The 20,826-nt window shown below is 40.9% G+C and overlaps 2 protein-coding genes across 3 annotated transcripts in view; one reads left to right on the top strand and one right to left on the bottom strand.

The window, feature by feature from the left end:
• Positions 1–20,826, top strand: part of ampd1 (adenosine monophosphate deaminase 1 (isoform M)) — a 207,229-nt gene that overhangs the window by 58,843 nt on the left and 127,560 nt on the right. The window lies entirely within an intron of this gene.
• prex1 (phosphatidylinositol-3,4,5-trisphosphate-dependent Rac exchange factor 1) overlaps positions 1–20,826 on the bottom strand; it is an 81,076-nt gene that overhangs the window by 41,153 nt on the left and 19,097 nt on the right. For both annotated transcript variants that reach the window (XM_051426475.1, XM_051426476.1), the window contains exons 4-10: positions 15,531–15,635; positions 12,820–12,921; positions 12,264–12,425; positions 8,600–8,733; positions 8,156–8,271; positions 6,163–6,312; positions 2,451–2,598 (exon numbers count right to left, since the gene is read on the bottom strand). In XM_051426475.1, coding sequence (XP_051282435.1) covers positions 2,451–2,598; positions 6,163–6,312; positions 8,156–8,271; positions 8,600–8,733; positions 12,264–12,425; positions 12,820–12,921; positions 15,531–15,635 — 917 coding nt within the window. The remainder of the gene's footprint in view (positions 1–2,450; positions 2,599–6,162; positions 6,313–8,155; positions 8,272–8,599; positions 8,734–12,263; positions 12,426–12,819; positions 12,922–15,530; positions 15,636–20,826) is intronic.

Raw genomic sequence — 20,826 nt, 5'->3', positions numbered from 1 at the left:
AAGGGAATAAAGGTGCACACTAGGGACTTTGACGCTCCCTGTCTTTGGCTTTTTCTGTTGTTGTCTTTATTTTCTCTAACTTGAGGTATAGTGAATTATTTTGGAATTATTTTGAATATAGAAGGTTAATGAACATGAGACATTTTCTATATACAAGTGAGGTGGTGATATTCACCATAAAGTGCAAGAAAATAATCATGTTTGATGAGTGGACAATCATTTTTTGTTTTTTTGGGGATGTTGTATGTGTTATTTTTAAACAAAATGGCATCAAGCACCAGAATCGTATTTTTCTACTGTCCCCTTTGTTTCAGGATACTACCTGTCAGTTTTCATATTTGTATGACTACTTATGCAATTGTAAGGCCTTAATATGCAATTTATTTTAAATATCTTTAGATAATTTAACAAGAAACATGCCCCAAAAAAGAGGGTTTTGGGCCCCTGAGACCAAAAAGGTAGCAAAAAACATCCTGAGGGCTAGACCTGGGTCCCAGCCTAATACAGTATATAATATATACCAATATTTATAGATCATTAATCAAACTTCAACTTTAGACTGTCACTGCCAATTACAATTTACAAAGACAAAGCAAAATGTTTTTCCAGACACTTTTTTGTTTTCTAAGATCTTCCTGGAGCCATCTCACCAACAATTGCCATTTATCTTAATTAGTTCCAGCTCCATTTCCTTTGTGTATTGTATTGTGGGACAGTAGCGTGCACACAAGTATGTATCCTGACTTTTTATCGTGTACTTAATTTTGACATGTTTATGCTGTGAAAACTACATGCTCAAAACCTAATGTATTTTCCCTCAGAGGGTAAAGGATACACTGAGAAGCAAAAACTAGTACAGAAGCTAACCCAGAAATGGACCATGGAGATCTGTATTAGAGTCAACAGCTGACACCTAATTCCTCTTCCTAGCTTTAGTACTCCTGTTAGCACAAAGGAAAATCAGAATATGATATAAGACCACTTCAAATCCACACAAATGATGCAAGGCAAGCACTGGCATGCTGAAAAAAGTAGCAATAAAAAAATGTAAAGCTTGTTAACACTGACCATCTACGAAAGTAGATAGAAGACAGATGATGGAATTATGCTATCAAGGCAACAGGGTGCTATCAAGCCAGTAGTCTGCATCTCTGTTTAATGCAATAAGCACTCAAACTATGCTTGCCACTAATTTCATCAGAAAGACAAATGCAGAGCTAATGCAGGTTGCACTCATCGGCAGGAAATGACTGAGTGATAACGCGAGGAAAGTGAGAGATGATAGAAAGTGAAAACAGAGTGAGTGAAAGAGGCAGAGAAACTTGACTTGTATCACATGGATGAGGCAAAGGAGGGAGTGTGTGACTAAACAAAAAAAAGGGTTTTAATAATTGGTTCAGTTCTAGGTTGATAAAGATATGATATTGTTTACTGTGAAGATATTGTACACAAAATATGGTCTACATGAAGACATAATTTCAACACATATAACATTTCATATGAAATGTCATAAATTTGGAACTATATGGGATGTGTGCTGCCAACTTAAGCTTAGAGGACATCGTAATGGGAGAAGGTCAGTACATTAACACGCACACAATATGGCAGAATGTATTTCCTGGAAGATCTCAGGAGCCAGACCGCCAGGGAGGTCCATCGGACAGTGAGAGGAAAACACCCAGACAAGAACTTCATATGACGCCACCAAGACGGAACATGTTTCCCAGAAACACTATTACATTTTTGAGCAACTCATTAAATTCCCTTCTTGGCAGTGGCTGAATACAGTGTTATCGTCCACTACATTTACCTCTAGAAAAAACTATTTGAAATGGGGGATGCGTTTAATGATTTGTAATATACTGAGAGGCCACATTGGCAGTGTTGCAGACATTAATGGTTTCTCCCTAGTTTCTCTTTACAAGACCAGTCATCAGACACCATCGAAGTCTTGCCTCATTTTTATTTTTTGTCTCCCTAAGATGGTGACGGAAAGAATTTAACTGCTGCTCAGGATCTCACAAATGTTGGTCTGTATGTAGAGCAACTGAGAAAAAGTTAAGCAAGTCACTCTATTCATTGCATTGAAACATCCCGGAACAGAAAGGGGAATGGCTTGTAGCGGAGCCTCAGTTAAAGGTCCTTTGCTAATGAAAGTCTGAGCGTGTGAGTGTGTGCGCAACGATATGAGTGTGTGGAGAGAAACTTGGTCCTTTCTGTGACCCGTGAGAGGAGACTATGAGGGGGGCTCATTATGGACAAGAGCATGTAGGGAAATAACAGTTTGGGCATTTTGCCAGGACTTGGGGAGACTGGATCCCAGCTCTTTTGAAAACCTCCTGGTCTTACGTAAGAGCAATTTATAAGGATCCCCTTGTGAACAGCATAGCACTGCATTCACATTCTGGGAACTTGAAGAAACCAGGCACTGAGGTAGCAAAGAAACTCACTTTCCCATGAAGCACTTGGGCACAATGCTGAGCTTCCTGCGTCTATCCTTAATCATGTGCCGACTCTTGGTCATCATCATGTGGTAGAGCTTCTCCCCCTTCTCTGCAATCATCACATAGGCATCCCGCTCCATTCCGAGTTTGAGACCTACAAAGAAAAGAGAGAAACAATTCAGATCCAAAGGGATTTGTCACCCATTGTTACCATCAATGGAATGACTTAAAAAGTAACTTTTCCGTGAGTTGACATCAGATGATGTGAGAGTGAAAATAAATGAACAAACAAACTCTCAGCACAATGCAGTGACTGTATCGCAATGCCAACAATAATACAGCAGACACATACCAGGACACAAATTTCAACTTGCTTTCCACAGCTATCTACACGTATCAAAGGTAAGGACTGACATGGCGCTGTTGGAGGAGACAAACGCGCCTTTGCCTGGACGGCCCGGTTGTGTTCTGGTATTGTGCAGATGGACTGAAGCCAGAAACAGAGCATGGCGACTCGGGTCTGCCACAACCTTCTGAAAAAAAACCCAGATGTTAATCTCTCCTCAACAAGTTGTTTTTAGAGAGATTAAAGTTCAGCAGGGCAGAGCGATCTTGATCTTGTTTCTGTGTTGGTTTGTTAACTATTACTCCTCTATTGTAAAGCAGAACATGTGAGGGCCCATTGTAAGGCCTGCTGCCCCAGTAAAAGCTCACCAGTGAGTATGCTGTTTGAGCTGCTTAACCTCATCGAGGGGTTTGATGAACTTCTGAACTGTGAGAGTTTTTGACTCGGGCAACTCAACTCTGCTGCGCCGCGCCTCCCTAAGCTGCTTAAGTCTACTGAGAGGCACACCAAGCTGCTGAGCTCGACTACAAAGTATTCTGATTTAGACGTCGCAACATGCATCACAAAGAACATATATTTGTGACACCTGGAAACAGTTGAAACTTGGTATCTTCATCACCTCTCAACCACCTTGATTTCTCTCCGGGCCCTCCCACACATAAAATGGCAATCAATTATTGTTTACCGACTGTGTCAGAAAGACAAACTGCTGACTAGTTATTTCCTCTCATGCAGCCACAGAACGTATGTGCATGCTGGTGGTCAGCTGGAGTTTGGCTGAAGACACGAAGCAATGTGTGGCAACGGAAGGCATTTGATCAGTTGGCCTTTGTCAGTAGACCTTAGAGTGCCAGGCTCTCTACGCTGTCCAGTGCAAACTATGCAATGCAGCTGAAAATAAATATCTTTTATGCTGCATTATGCAAGAATTTGAAGGTAGAAAGTTAAGGGACAAATGTTGGGTTAGAAGTCAGACCACTAAAAGGGAGCGAAAGGGATGAAACAAACAACGTGTAAAGTTTCACGGTTAACTCTTGAATCCAGTTTCCCATTGAGTCTTTGGGTTTTGCACGGGCAGCCTGTGATGGAGGTGGGGTTATATTACATTTGACAGCAGCTGGAGTAGTCTTAAACAATGAGTGTCATTGAACAACAGACGGGTTCCTGTCCAGAGCAGAGGCCCCCTTCAGCTTCTGGTCCAGCTGTCAGGGTTTGTCTTGTGCTGCTCCTCGTCTTCCTGCGCTCATTGGCACGAGCTAATGCCATATCGCATTATCTGACCCACGCATTTTCAACAAACTTCCATGAAAACAGGGATAAGACAAAACACCTCCAGCTGGCAGTTGTTGAACAATGGAAGTCCTTTGAGAGGGTTCAGGACCAACACATGGAAGGGCCATGGCGATACATGGAAAAGGTCACATTAAACAAGGCGTGTCAGGAAAAGCAATAATGCGTGAAGGGGGAGATGTGAAAAAATCGTTGCCAGGATTTATTGCAGTAAAACTTTATCATGAAGCTGTCTAGACTGTAGTAAAGAGGTTGAGAGAAAGGTAAGCACACTGAGAGCAGAGTATACTGTAGAGTGGGTAATAGAAAGAGAGAGTGTGGGGAAATTGGGCACTGTGACTGATCTGGCATCTGTTAGCCTCAGGTCGATTTCCGCTGGGTTGAAACTTAACACCACGAGCTGCAGCACACCCCTTCGTACTTATTTGTACTCTGAACCCCTTTCATCACAGGATCAGATGCTGATGACGTCGAAGTCTGCTGCGGATGCTTATTTAACGTAAAGCTAGAAAGACTACTTCACATAAATGCAAATCAGCTAACGTGCACATGCGGCTAAACCTTTTAGCATTTTGTCATTTTCAACCAAATCATCATTAGAATAGCTTGAGAGATCCAATTTAGACTTTTAGCCATCAATGCTATCAGGTGACCAGTTGTATGCCGCCCAAAATCTGGTTAAAGCCTTTCACACCATCTAATGCACACAAGATAACAAAGACAGATGGCCAGTGCTGAACAGGTGGGAACACATTTTAAGGCAAAAGAGGGAAGTCGCACAATGAAGGGAAAACAACTTAAGGAGCAACAAGAATATCAGTTTATATTACTAATCTCAAATCAGTGGAGGTGGTGCCGTGTAGGGCTTTTTCATATGCCTCAGTGGATGTTTTATGGTAAGACTAAATACACTTTTTCTGCACACTCATCCAAAGCTAATTCCCCACTTGTCATATGGCTGCAACTCTTCTGAAACTGATACAACTCTGTATACACAAGAAACAAACACTCTGATTATAGTAAAAAATAGATACAGATAAATTAAAGATGTGTATGACGTAACTGAGCTTCATTTTCTTTGAGTGAAGCTCAGTTACGTTTCTTTGAAGTGAATGCTTCTCTATTTTAGGAATCTGACCAAAAATGCTGTTTTTAGTGTATCTGTTGTTTGTGAATGAGATGTTTGATTCACCAGTCACTTCCCGCTGAGGGCTTTGATTAGTCAAATACCAGATTCTGCTGCACTGATTTTATGAATGTTAAGGATAGATTGTTGTCGCAGCTTCCGCCTGGTGCACAGGTCAACTCTGAACGTCATGTCACCTAAGCCTCTATTTACAAAACAAAGGGCAGGCAGCTTGTTCAAGGTGGGACATAACCGTAGGACACAAACAGTGTATCCAGGTCACATCCACAGTCATTACTGTGGGCCAGCTGAGGGAGCCTTGATAGTTTGTGAATCTAAGGTGACACCAACATGTAGGGCGACATACAAGGGGTGCAGAAAAAAAAGCCTCACAACTGCACGACTACATAAGTACTACATACAAAACAGGAATGCAAAGGCCAAGACGGGCACGAATTAAGGACAGACACATCATGGTATTGGCCACACTATTTGATTGACAAGGGATCCTGAGGAAGTGCAGCCCAGCACTTCAATGAGCGTGCAGCAGTTTTTATTGAAATTGTTTTAGAGAGGTATTGATTCAACTTTATGGTCATTTTTGAGGCCGTAGGTGTTTCTATCATGTTGTCTACCTTATTTATAACATAATTCAACAGCACCACAAACTGCAGCCTCCTAAACGACCATACAGTTGAATTAACACCCCTCTATAACAGTTTCAATAAAAACATAACCTTCATTAAGGTTTATTCATTTATTATTTATTAACTTATTATTAGGCATTAATTTTAGCTAGCTGTATCTAATACACTGGCAACTGAGTGTATTTTATACAATGATCTTGTAAAACACTGGGGTAATTCTAGTATAAAAAGGATCATTTCTGGTTTTTCACTGCCAGTCCCATAAACCAGAAGTAGAATAAAAATGGCCTTTAAAAAAGTGTTACTCACTCTCTCTCTGCTCCCGTTCCCTCAAGATGGCGTCCAGCCATTTCTGCTTGTCCTCTGCATTTTTGGCCATGCAAACAAACCACTTGTTTTTAGCAGTGTTGTGGATCTTCCAGCCATTAGTCACAGTGTAGTTGTTGCTGTGATAGTCCGCTGCAGGGAAGACAAAATATAAGGAAGTCAAGCAAATAATATTTTAAATGGACAAGGTGTCATCATAAATAACATTAAAAGACTTTGTTAGTAGGGTAAGCAATTATTTTGTTCAGTGTATCAGGCCTACATTGGAATGGCCCTCTGGGTTTAGGGATTTACTTAAAACAAATGATCTAATTAAAACAAAATGTACTACTGCAAATTATCTTTCTTTCTGTGTCAAGTTCGTTTTTCTTTCTCATGTTCTCTTTAGGCATTTTTCATTTCAAGAAAATGAGACAAAACCCCCAGACACACACATTATGTTAACACTGACCTCAGTGGTAAGTAAAGGAAGTAATCAGTGTAATCAAATTACAATCAAGATGTTGTACAAGTTAACATCAAAGTTATCTCTAAATAGAATTTACTACTCAAACAATGATTTACAAGACAATTAAAAAGACAAACATGATGCACCTTGAGAGCAGTAAAAGAGCATCTTTCCACTGACTCAACAAAATCTTCCCTTGTACCCATTTCTAATTTTATCATCCATTTAGCCGCAGGTGAGCAGCTACTGAATAATGAATGGCCACTGGTAATGGGGTGCATTAGTCTCACGCTCAAAGGTCATATAAATAGATCTGATACTTCAGGCCCCACAGGGAGCTGCTCCTGCTGATCTGTGAGAGTAGGGAACTGGGTTGGGACACACTGCGTTTAGTCTCTTTTTAGCCACGGGGATGGAAAAGATGGATTCTAGCAAAATCTTATGCAAGTGCATGGTAAGATCTGGTAAAGGGATATTTATCAAGACAGAGGTGTACGAGGCGTGGACATTTAAAAAATTTTCTAAGGCTTTCCACAATAATTTGGTCAAACAGGCTGCTATTTTAAGCCAGCCTCTTTAACTGTGTGACTTGAGGTTATAGTATATTGTGCATAGCATATTAAATCTGTTCTTATTTGTGCCGCACAAACTTGTCGTACCATTTCCAATTCAGCAGATAACCTCAAATACTTACACGTTCTATTTTTTTTTTTTTTTTTTTTTAACACATAGTAATCAGATAATCTGCGTTCTGACAGTTCACATATGTTCACAGTTTCAATATGGGACCCCTTAGTTCTGCGAATAAGGCATGTTTTTCTTTGTGGTTTCCCCTTCAGCAGCCTAAATGCGACAGCCAGCAGCCAACATGCAGAAAAAAAAGGTCATGTGAGCTTGCAAAATATTCTGCCAGCACCAAAGAGAGAAAAAAAGAGGAAACATGTGAGCGAGAGGAAGACAAAGTGTTTCTACACCAGCAGACAATGTGTACCAAGCCCAGCACGGTGCCTCGCAACAAACCACAACAGCAAAGTGAGCTGAGTGACGGCCGGATCACATCGAGAACACAGAGTTTATCTTCGGCACAAAATATCTCGACCAATGCGAGAGCACATCAAGTTTATCACCTAGCTCAGGTTTGCGTTTGCACTTCAGATTTCCATCAACAACCTTAACACATTACTTTACATCAAAAGGTGGCACATGAGGTTGCAAGCTACATCCTGTTTGAAGCTACGTGCAAATATGATACTCCACCCAAACTGTCAACAAGTACCTGATTCATATCCAACCACCAGTTTCTAAATGGCACAGTTTCATGAACTAAGGTATGAAATAAAAAAATAGCACTGCAGTCAAATCTATATTACCTGGGATATCAAAATGAACAAATCAAGATTTTGGGTAACATCAGATACATAAAAAATAACCTCATAACTCATGAGAATTACACAAATGCCCCGGGAGAGTTGCATGAATGGACATATAGAAGGTCTCCAAAGGTAACGTTGCTGGGCAAACACAAACCTGTTCCATCTTCCACATTTTCCACCTCCATCACCTCAGTGTTGATTCGGCCTCTGAACACATAGAGGGGCCCGTTGATAGACTTGGTCCTCTTGGTGGACTTCTTTCCAGAAACCCTGGGAAATGAGACAACACTGTGGTCACACTCAGCAGGGAAAACATCCGTTGATGCCAGTGCCACAGTAAGAAAAGAACTTGTGTCTATAACACATGCACATTCATACAGACACAGCTATGGGAGCAGCAGACACATGTAGTTGTTTTTGTTTTGCCTGCATACTAAAAACCTGTCTACACAAACAGGAATGTGAACATTTACTCCAATTTTCCACATCTAGTCTCCTTCTAGTAGTCTGTCAATACATTAAGTATTTTTGAAAGCTTTCTTGTTCCTTCTTCCTTGACACGCTGTTGTAGTAGGTGCTATATAGTTGCCTTTCTCACCTGGACTTCCTCTTACAGTAAACCAAGAGGTTGTCAAACAAGAAGAAGACACGTTCCTGGATATTGCCTGCTGAGATTTTAAGGAGATTTCCATGAAGCAGCAGCTCGGTGCAAATATCTGTCAGGTTGGTTCCCTGAAGAAGAAAAAAACAAAGATTGAGAAGAACATTAGCTACTGACATTATTACTGTAACAACATTATGATGGCAGTTTTATCCATCACACGTCTCTTTCTGCTCATTTGCTGCAACTATAGTTAATGTTATTTGAGCAGAGCATTGAAACTCTGATAGCACTCTCAGTATAAATTGGGGAGCTGCAAAGACATTGTTGTCTGTATCAAAACTTGAAGAGTTGATGACTTTAGTGAAACAATATGAAATTCAACTTTGACATGGTAAACAATTTGTTTTCATTCCATCGTCAATGATAGGAAGGAGTAAACACAGTCTCCCACCCATCTCCAATGCAAAACTGCAAAAATATGACCTGCACGCTGTTCCCTGCCAGGAACTGTGACACGTAACGGCAAAACTTCCCCACATTACTGCAGGGTTGTATAGAACTGGAGCTTTTAGCAAATTCAAAATGTGTAAGTTCATTGGAAGCACTAAGCACAAAGTGGCAGGGCAAAACTGTTGGCCTACCTTAGCCTACATATAGGTTCCTGTGGGACTTGGAAACAAACAAAGCTTTTTTATTCTCTTCTCAGGATGTAAACACAACAAAACAACCTACAAATACAAGCATCCAGACAAATAAAAATACAGCTGTATATGCATAGAGGATGGAGATACATGACTCATGACATAGTAGGTGGAAGTGCTTTAGCCTTATTCTGATCCCTGCAGTGAAACCTTATCAAATGCTTTGTACCTCTGTCATGCCAAGGGGGAATTTAAAATCTGTGATCTAAGTCAACTCACTCTACTAATTCAGGAAGCTGTATAATGTCACTCTGCAGCCCACCACCTTCACAGGATGTGATCAAGTCTTTCTTAAAAGCCGTTTCTCGTCAGCTATCAAATATACCACAATCTGTTGAGACCAAAAGAGCCTTTTCACTTTATGAAGCAGCACAAAGGCCAAAGGCACACACCACACACACGCAGTGAGCTGGAACAAATAACAATGTTTCTCTATTCAACACATTTTGCCACATTTTCTGTCTGAAATATATTAATAATCAAAGACCAAGGTGTCTGAGTACTATTCATTGTAACTGTATTACTGAAATTTAAAAATAATATTATTTAGAAAAGTGGTCCTTGAACCTTTCAGTCTTTGTTCATGAGGTTGTTGACATCAGTCTGGAACTGAAAAGCCTCGTTGATTGACCACAGCATGGTGTCTAATTAACCTTTCACGAGGTGAAAGTGACTGAGTTTCGGGGCCAAGTACTGATATTAATATGGCTAGGCATCATTACTTTTAGAAAATCATTTTCAGTGTTTTCACATTTCCAACTAGGAAACAGAAACAGCTTGCAAAAACACAAATACATGCATGATCAACCATGCAGTCTCATCCTGCCAGAGGTGTGATTGACAGAACTATTTCCTACTATAGATATTTAAATAACCAAGGGTTTAATATAGTAAGCTCATAAGAAGGAGCAGGTTAACGTGCTGCCCACCACAATTGTCAAAACAGGGCTACTAAAACATAAAATACAATAAGTGAGTTAAGAGACATCTCATTACTCATTGTTAAACGGCTCATTCCACTCCAAATCATCTGGAACTAAATACACCCATGTGTGGATTTGGGATAACCTCCCCCCTTCGTCTTGTAGATTACCCATCACCCCCTGCCCCATCCCTACAGGCGCATACGTATACATCAGATTTGAACCTCACAGTTGTCTTTAATGTCTCTGAAATGGGTCCACCAGAGACTTGAGGAAACCCCCGCCCCAATCGACCACACCCACTCCGAAGCGTCCATAATTGATTCCCACGAGTATATATTTATGATGGATGTTCATCGCTCCAGAGTTCATTTAAAGAAAAATGATTCTCTGAGCTTTTCTTAAGGTGCATACCGATAGGGTCTGGGGAGGGGAACGTGTTTCAGACGATCGATTCAACCTCATGTTAACGGCACTAAGCTGAGGTGGGGGTGGGCACGAGCGTTTGTAGGAGAATTCAGAGGGCAAGCTTGTATCTTTGGGTGCACATGCATGCATGTGTAAGCCTTCCTCCATCTATAATGGATGCGTAAACATACAAAAGTAAGAATACAAGCTGGCAGTGTATGTGTGTGCATGTGTGCATGTGTGTGTGTGTGTGTGTGTGCGTGTGTGTGTCTGGGCAGCGGTAATGCGCCTGGGCCTGATTCGGCACTACTGGCGTCCTCTTCCATTAGGGCTGGAGGTGATTAGCCTGAAGAGTGGCTGTAGAGAGGAGAGCGAAACTAATGCTGTAAGGTCGAGAGCTCCTTGGGAGCGGGGGCTTGTCTTGAACAGCAAAATGACGGGGGTTTTCCCCTGAATGAATAAATCAGATATGCATCCGTTCTTAGAAGTAAAACTACAAAATTACATCTAATGACTAATTTAATTCGAGCACAATAATAATACAAAGATTATCAGCTCAACATTAACCCCATTACTAATCTAAAAGTGATTTGTTATCGTGCATATACCATTATTCATTGTTTCCAACTACACAATTAATCGTTTTGTGTATACAATGTCAGAAAATAATAAAACAATGCCAATCACATATTTCCCGAGCCAGAATTCCTCCGTTGTTCAATTAACAGTCCAAAGAAATTCAAATTACATATAACTGGGAAATGCAGCAAATCTTCACTTTTGAGGTGCTGGAAAAGGAGAATTGTTGATGGTTTTGTCTGAAAAATCATAATTGTAATCGATTATCCGAAATATTTCATTATTTCCCATGGTCCCATGATTGGCTTATCACTTCAGCACTACTTGCTTTGGTGTGGGACCAGAACATATTCTGTGTGGTATTTTACTGTCAATATACTCAAGCTAAATAACGATTTATTGTTTTTTGTTGGTTTTGTGGACATTTATCAGGGTCAGAAGGTTACATTTCTCTGAGGGAAAGAACGAAAAGGGGTCTGTTTCGGATGCAGATAGTGGGATGTCCCAGTGGGGCCCATTCTCTGGTTCCATCCTTCAATTTTTTTCCCTCTCCCCCTCCTCTAAAAGTCCCCTCATGTGACCCTCTCAGTGCATGTGAGACTAGAGCTGTGCTTCCTAGGTCTCTTCTGATTGGGCAGTATGCCCGTTGGCATCCCCCTTGGCACCCTGTGTGGGTGGATTGTCCCATTGGTGCCTGCTAGGACAAGGCCTCTGTTGTGGTGGGTGAGGGAGGCGTGAAAAATGCACTGGACCCTTCGCTCGGCTCCCAAGCCCCGTCCGTGGCCCCTGCGCTCAGAGAAGTGATTTGGCTGCAGTAGTGGTTAACTCTTAAGATAGATGGAGACTGTGGTGGTTGGGGTATTTCTGAAATAAAACTGACTGTTTTTGTAGTGGTTATGTTACAGGACTTACGTATTCTTCTTTCTTTTGCAGAAACCTTGCATGCATCATAATTGTGTTGCTAAGAAAAGTATGTCCTCCTTGTGGCTAACTACCCTTTACTTTACTTTTTCTAATTCCCCCTCACTCTGTCCTTCTTGCTCTCACCTCCCAGCCCTCAATGTGGGACTGCAGCTGTTCCAGAGCCTCCAGTTTCTCCATCTGCCTCTTAGTCTCATTGATGTTGGAGCAGACAGCCTTCATGGCCTGCAGAGCCTCTTCCACTGCTGGATAGTCAGCATGCTTCTTAGGGGTCCGCTTCAGCAGTTCCTAGTTCAGGGAAAGGGGAGCTGGGCTGAGTTTTAAAACATTTACTGTGGAATTTCCAGAAGAAGGAACAACAAAAAGAAATCACTGTATTAGAGGGGTATAAAGTATTCTGTGACCTTCAGCAATGACACCTATTCTACACGAGTCTCAACCCCCCCTCAGTTGGGAAGACTGGCTGCCTTGAAATGCCAGCGTATATAAGGTTTTTGCTCCAAAATCTAAAATGAGTCCCTGGTATTTACACAGATACATGCACTGTATCCATGAAGTGAGATTCATAGTGTCAGCTATCATTTGTTTTTCTGATTGCCTGAGCAGGCTATGATATGATACAAAGAAAGCTGGTGTTATTTGATGACAGCATTGTGACATTAGTGCAGCAGTTGTACAGTACCTTCAGCAGCAAAGGGTACTTGCAGATCCTCTGAATGGGGTTGAGAAGGTAGCCCTCGAGGGGAATTTCTGTGCTTTTCTTCCCTCCGAGTAGCATACAGTGCTGAAGAAGAAACAAAAAAGTCAATGTAACTTTTCCATACATCCGGACACACAACTTTTCAAAAATGTTTATTATGTTAGACAGCAACATAAATAAGTTTTTTCGAGCATTTGCAGCTGTTTCAATTGCTGTCTTGTGCCTCTTGTGTTTTTTCCAGCAATAAATAGACTTTAATTGACTATTGTTGTCATTTCCATTTAGTCACAGCCTGTTGCACTGGCAGCAGATACATAACAGGTCCAGGTGCTTATTGTCTGGGAGCAAAGCCTTAGGTTTTTCCATAGGTCTACTGCTCTACTGCAAGTTATTAAACCTGTATGCAGATTGAGACATGCTCGTCATGCTAAATGTGCATCCTTCTTACATTATCCTTATACAATTTGCTATTGTATTATAAAACCACTAGTATTAATTTTACTATTCATTTATCTATTATTTTAATTATATTGTTAGTTGACCTTAGATCTGTGCAAAGCCTCAGTTTTAAACCACGAAAGTTATAATCTAATAACCACATCCTGTCACCAAGTCTATGGTCTTTAATTGTTGGCTTTACCACTTTCTGGTCTGTTTTAGCCATACTTTGAGATTCTGGTTGATATGTTTTTTAATATATAAAGTGTGCTGGATTTTTTGCTTGTGTGTTGTGTTTTTATTTTAGATTTTAATTCATATGGATGCATGGAGCATGTTGGTAAGAGTTTTTTGGCTTGTTTGGACCCACAACTCTCATCACATGACATCCATGTTTTTCACTGAGAAACCTCTTAAGTGCCCTCTCATTCCCCAGAAGATTTAGGCTTTAAAAAACTGCCCTCCAGAACCAGTTGAAAGAGGGGTTTTCATCAGAAGGGGGGGGCTTACAGTTACAGTCATGGTTTCTCTACGCCTTGTATTTTGTAGGAGTGCAGCCTGTCAGTATGCTATGAGCTCATGGGACGGGATGAAAGATCAAAAGCAGCCATGCAGATAAACCACTTGAGTGTTCTCCAGTGGTGAAAGAAGGCAGGAGATCAGTTTGGAGCATTATAATCATATGGCAATTCCTTTCAACTCTACACAGAGCAGGAGAGGGTGGCGGGGGGTTGTGCAGTATTTTTGGTGGGAAAAATGAGCAACGAAAAAATGCAACTGATTGTGATTGTCAGAACTTTGGGATTCCACAGATTCACAATGTATTAATACGAATGCATTTCTCTCCTACACATCCATTTCTATCCATATCCATTTTCTATAAATCTTCTGTGACTTCCTTTTCTTCTTTCCTCTCATCTTCTTCGTATTTGTAATCTGCCAGCCTAAAGCCAGAGCTCCCTCCGCTCTTCACTCTGACCTCCTTTTGCTATCACTTCACTTCTCTTCCAATGCAATTAACACTTCATTCACACATACAATTTCAGAAGCTCTCTTCATTGTGTGATTCAATTAGCATGAAAGTAGTTTAAACCACCAGCAGAAAGAGCCAGTGGCAATACATATTACACTGCCATTAATTACTAGGACGTTTCGCAATGGTCACAGAACTGAAAAACCTTTACTCTGTATCCAACCATTCTGCAAAAGAATCACACATTTCCTTTGCCAAGTCAGCATTTCTTAAATAGCTTTCATTTTCTTTCCTAAATTCTAGGGTATCAATCTTATTTCTGTTTTGCTCACTGTTGCTAGACAAAGCATGAGAGCCAGTCCAATATTTGAGATTATCCTGAGCAGGTCTGACAACTGCTTTAATACATAACCAGATGTTGTTTAGCGATTTTATTTTGGAAGCATTAACGTCACATAAGACCTAACCAATTAACCGCTGCATGACTGAACCAGAGGAAGCAAAAAGCCGAAGCACACAGCAACACTCTGATCCCACTGTTTCCAGTCCTGTGGGTCAGAATAATACCATGGAAGCAAACCATCAGGCAACGACAAACGCAGGGCCTCAGATCTCTCAGCCAATCCCGAAAAGGCTGCCAACACTCCACAGCTGGCTGGCCCAGAATCTGCAGATGATTTCATTGGTTGGGCCCCTGCTCAAAGGCCCCAGTTGCCATTCTAAGTTCATTGTCCAGGGCCCAAAGGTTTGGGTGTCAAAACACAGAAACAGCTGGTAGCGGAAACACTACTAAGAGCGACACAAAAGTGACCCTGATGGTGGCTGCATCCTGTCCGGGCAGGAAAAACCCTCTGACCCTGTTATGGTTTCTTCCCTTTATTCAAGTGTTAACATGGAAATGGAGGTGATATGATGGAAGGAAAAAGGAAGAGGAGGATGAATAGATGACAGAAAATGAAATAAGTGTGAGGAGACTCAAGGGAGGAAAGAAATGTAGGGCAAAGGAAGATAGTAGTAAAGATACCAGGAAAGAAAATAAGGTGAGAGGGTGATCTGATCACAACTAGAGTAAAGGATTCATAAGATTCATGTGCCATGAAATAAGGAAAACAGGGAGATTGGTTTATACATAATTAAGGGAGAGAAGTGAAGAGTCATAGTGGGAAGAGGAAGGAAGCATGAAAATGCAGAAGAAACCGATTTGGTGACTTGAGAACTAGAGAAGCAACACAAAGAAAAAGCAAGATAAGCAAGACAGAAGAGAGGAGCCGTGGTGACTTACCAGCAGGAAGGTCCTGATGTTGGGGATCTTGTTCAGCTCCATGAGAAGTCGCAAAGCCTTCTCGTGGTTACTGCAGTACTCGCCGTACACTGAGAAACTCTCCCTCTGCAGAACAGGAGAAAAACACAGGTCAGGGTTACAGACCAGGGACATGATACCATATGTTACTGGCTAGTTGGCCGCCTTGATGAATCTACTGAGACAACTGACAGGAGGAAGATTGACAGTCAAGAGCAGAAACTAGAGAGAAGGCTCCACTACATTACAGTCTAATGAGATTCAGTTACACTATTGCAAGGACAGTGGTGAATAACTGCATTTCCACAGCTGTCATTGCTTATTTTCGTAGTAGTAATATTATAGTAAATTGTAACTGCAACAATGATTAGACAAAACTACTGAAAGAATATTGACTATAATGAAGCTTTTTGAATCATTCAGTACTATTATTAGCTGACATCATTACTTCTCTTTTTCAAAGTAATCTGCATCATAGTTAAACAGAAACAGCATGCCAACATACAACACTTCCCCTTTTCCTAGGTGATAGCATCACACACTGTGCAACAAGACAAAACAACCCCAGCACTAATACAGACGCTTTTGTCAGGCTGCCATTTAGTCTTCTTTGCAATACGTAATACTACACCTGAGCAAGTGATTATACTGTAGCTTGAAATGCATTATTCATGCACCATACTGGAGACAACAATGTATATACAGTATCACAGCTGCAGTTGAATTTACACCCTGGAGTTCACTGAAGCCTATTGTATATTCTTAACTGTGCGACAGTAATTGGGATGTGAAACCATGTGCATGGTGGGGCCTAAGCTTGAGGTCTAGAAACTGAAACTGTCATTTGAAACAGCCTAGTAAGTGAAATCCAAAACTGCAGGTGCTCGGACACCACTTTCAACCTTAGCTGAAACGTAACTGCCCGAAGGCTTTGCATTTAAAGCTGGCTCGGCCATAATGCTACAAAGGAATGGACAAATCAGGCTAAAAAGCATGACAACATCTTTGACTAACTTTAGTCAAAGATGCTGTCAAGTTCCATGAAATGATCATCTACGACAACACCTTTAAAAATAAAAATGGTTACCAAGCCAGCATCCTGTGCTGGCACAGATGTGAAAGATGATTATGTCGTTTAACTCCCACACACAAACTTAACTGCATACAGTATATGTCACTGCTGTGTGCATGAGCCTATTTTACATGGTAACCCAGCAGTGCTGACAGAAGCAGCCAACAAAGCTAACAGCTCTTTTTATACAACTCTGTGTTCCTGCTCAGTCCCACTGCCTTGACCAGAAGAAGGCGAAAATCTTTTGTACATGTGTAACACGAGTGAGCAGCACAACATAAACGGTTTTACCACACAGGCAGGAACCCAAACACACCCAAAGCCACGTTTGGCAGGGGATTCCAGTCCAAAGCACCACTGGGAGCAACAGCTGGGCCAGCATATGGTGTGAAACCACAGATACTGTCGAACTGAGTTAATACGCTACACAGCTAGATGAGGAGAGCACAGGAGGGCCAATTCTTTTAAATGTGCATGTACCGCTTTAGTCTTTTTGTTAATGCGTACATGAAAAGGTTCATTATTTTTAACAGTCTGACAAAAGCAACATATTCTAAATGCTGGTGTTTCTGAATGCTTCTGCCCATCTCTATATTTAACAGAAAGGTAGGTAAAATGCGGGCTTCCTCATTCATTTCAATGATACCGCTCTGTTAGGTCAGCATTCCCAAAGCTCTCTAGTAGAAACAAATTCAAGGCAGTGTGACAATAAAGTTGATTCTGGCTCTATTTGGTCCACAGTACAATTGCAGCATTACAGGGCAAGAAACTATGTTAGCTGGTCACATGAACCAAATATCAAATATGTGCACACCTTAATGTGAATTTTGCAACTTCTTGCAATGCTGCTTGTTGGTCATTTAAAGTCTTAATCTGAGCAGACTAGGCAACTTAAAAAACGTACACTCCAATATCTTGCTATTCATGAAACCAGTGAAGTAAACCGAATATGTCTTCTGCCTGTCTGCTCTCCCCAACTGTTAGCAAAAACTAAACATGCCCAGACTGTGAAATCCAGCAGTAAACAGGATGACATGTTTCCATGCGTCAGTGTCCCAGATAGTATCAGAGTAACAGCTTGTAGAGGTTTCTTGTATCTGAACTAAGCAGTTCTCGTCTATATTAAAAAGAGTTTAGGAAAAAAATATAAATGAACCAACTCAAGGACAGAATACTTGAGCAGGCTGGATGTTAAGGGAGTGTTTAAGGACATGTAAATGTAGCCACTGTATATCAGTTTACACCTACTTGCTCCTGGATATGGTGGCACTTCAGTAGCTGAACCTGAAAACAGCATGCCTTTTTAAAGCTATGTTTACAACCAAAGCCCATTCCGAGGTATTTCCTTTCCTCAGGTGACAACAACTGCATAGTCAATTCAAGCACACCTAAATGTCTTACAGGCCCAAAATTTGAACCAAAGAGTCAATTTTAAAGGAACTAGGACTACTCTGAAAGACACCAGTTGTACCCAGAATAGCTTAAAGGCTTGGTTTGTCCCTTTGATAAACATAAGTCTTTATTTGAATTCTTCGTCATTGGAATGTTATTCTGGAGGCTAGATGAGAGGGTAGTATCACACACGAGGAATCACGTAAGAGTCAAAGCATAATGGGTGTAGTTCAGAAAGTCCATAATGACATGACTGTTGCTTCTTGCACAGTGCTCATGTATACACTCCTAGAAATAGAGCAAATATTGATGTCTCTGATTTCTCCTCCAACATTAGTCACTTTTTCACCTTTGCAGAGTTTGAATGTAATTTAGTCTCATGCAAACTGTGATCTTGAAACGAGGGCTTAAACATCTGTGTGTGTGGGTTCAATCAGAAGAAAATGACTAATTTCAAATGTATTATCCCAAAAATGTGATTTGGTTAAAAGTACAAAACATCTTATATCAAACAAATACACATGCCTTTAACTTAAAGTCAAAGACTGCACTTTATTTTATACATCTGCAGTCTCCCAAGCCATCTTGGCAACATCTGACTTTGAATAGCAATGAATCTTCCCATTTTTCTTCCCTAACTGTGAGTGGCAGACAGTCTTGTGGAACAATGCGGGAGGTTAATCAAATCCCAGTCATGGTGTTGACCTCTGGTCTAGGTCAAGGGCTACGGCTGGAGGGCGCCAGACAGGGCCAACCGATTGGCTGAGAGGTGTCAGTGTTAAAGGAGACAAAGGTCATGGGTTGAGGAGGGAAGTGTAATGGATATGCGGGATAACACTTTACTTTCAGTCCCCCTCCTTCGCATTTTTAAGTAGTATATAAACATTTAATAAAAAAAACTATAATGTAGTTGTAAGCAGATATAAGGACATGTTTAAGTCTTTATTCATGTATATTATTTGTCAACAATTATAACTTACCCTATGAAGAAACATTTTATATTATTACAATTCTGTTTTCATTATCCGTTTAAACACCATTTATTGTGCTCACAGGAGGAGTTGTAGTTGTTAATAAATACATTAATCTGCTCACAATACATTATAGTGTGTTATAAAACATGCATGTTTATATACTGCTTGTAAATGATAAATAGAAGGAATAGGACAAGTGTGCCATATCCAGTAACAAAGGTGGTGCATTTGTGGGAAGCTCAATGTCTCAACAGAAAGACACACAAGCATGGTGGCACGCATTATCAGACACACACACCAAGGTGGAAGAACACACAACCATGAACCAAGTGAAGCAAGAAAGTAAAAAAAAAGGAAATGGGTGTGTGTTTAAATACTGTGTATCTTAATGTTTGCGCATTACACATATTAGCTGAAGCTATTTGTTAACAATTGTGATTGAAATTAATTAATCATTTAAAGGAATGCGTCAACATTTTGGGAAATATGATTATTTGATTATGAATATTGTTGGGTTTGGCCTATCTTGCTCGGACAAAGCCAGCAAACCAGCAAAAAAGAATTTATAAATTAATCAATGATGAGAACATGTATAAACATTCACTTGTTAAGGCATTTATGCTTATACATTTAAGGCCTCTGTTTTTATGTACATTTTTCACATGACATCGTAACCAGTTGAAAAGAACTGTACTAAAATATTATTTACATTTATTATATCAATGCTGCAGTGAAATTTATTGAGTTATGACTCATCGTCATACCTGAAATTGATATCCAATACTGGTTTGAGTCACAAAGGTTTCTTTCCTGCCATGGCACTCAGATAGAATTGAAGTAAACTGAAATCCTGAAGAGACCGAGGCTATTTCTTACATCGGTTCAGTTAGAAATCCAAGCACCTGCAGCGTCCCTATTACCCCCCAGTCTGACCTCTATATCTCCCAGTCTGACTACAGAGCGATGGCGAAAAGAAAACGGCAGAGCTACTTTAATCAATTCTCCGTCCTGACACTTGGCCTGACAGACTGAAGGACCATGACGCCTGAACCTGTGTGAAGGTACATTTTGATGAGCCAATTTAACAGCCATCCACCGATGTGATTAAAGTGGATTCATGCCACAAGCAGGTAGTGGATATATTATTATTGAGAGGTGTTGTGGTTCATAAAATGCAGGCTGATTTTTAGCTATATAGACATTTCTCAGTGACCAAACCTGCTCTGGGGGCACAAATTATGTCAGTGGTTAAGTAAAGCCAAAGATCCACAGATTTCTGGCTCTAATATTGGACTGAACCTGAGAGAAAAAGCAAGGGCCAGAAACGTGTGGGTTTATTGGTTCTCAAACAATGAGATTTTTTTTTCCTTCGAGAAACTAAATTCGAATCTAATGGTGTCCTGCAGCACTGACTTGAAGGCAAACTGATGGTGGAATATCTAGCTGAGGTGTTGTGTGCCTCAGTGAAAGTGAATTGAAGATAATTTATGAGAGGGAAAGGCAGAAAGGCAGAAAGAGAGAGAGCGAGAGAGCGAGAGAGAGAACAGGCTACAGATTGAGTGCTACCAGCAGAAGCATTGTCCTCTCGCTGACTGACACACCATCTCTTCCTCCCCGGACACAGACCCTTCTTTGTTTGTTCCCTGGGGCCAAACGAGTTCAAACAGAGGGGAGGGCGGTCAGGGGAGTCGCAGAGTGAAGAGAAATCTTTGGATGGAGGGATGGAGGGGCAAAAAAGAAGGAGATGGCAGAGACAGTGACTCGCACAGACTGATGAATCGAAATGGAGGGAAGAGAGACTCTTCTGCCTGACAGGATGCAGGCCTGTTTGGAAAAAGAG

Source organism: Dicentrarchus labrax, unplaced genomic scaffold (genome assembly GCF_905237075.1).
Source record: "Dicentrarchus labrax unplaced genomic scaffold, dlabrax2021, whole genome shotgun sequence".
Taxonomy (NCBI): domain Eukaryota; kingdom Metazoa; phylum Chordata; class Actinopteri; family Moronidae; genus Dicentrarchus; species Dicentrarchus labrax.
Note: the sequence above shows the minus strand (reverse complement) of the source record. Positions and strands in the feature narration are given on the sequence as shown.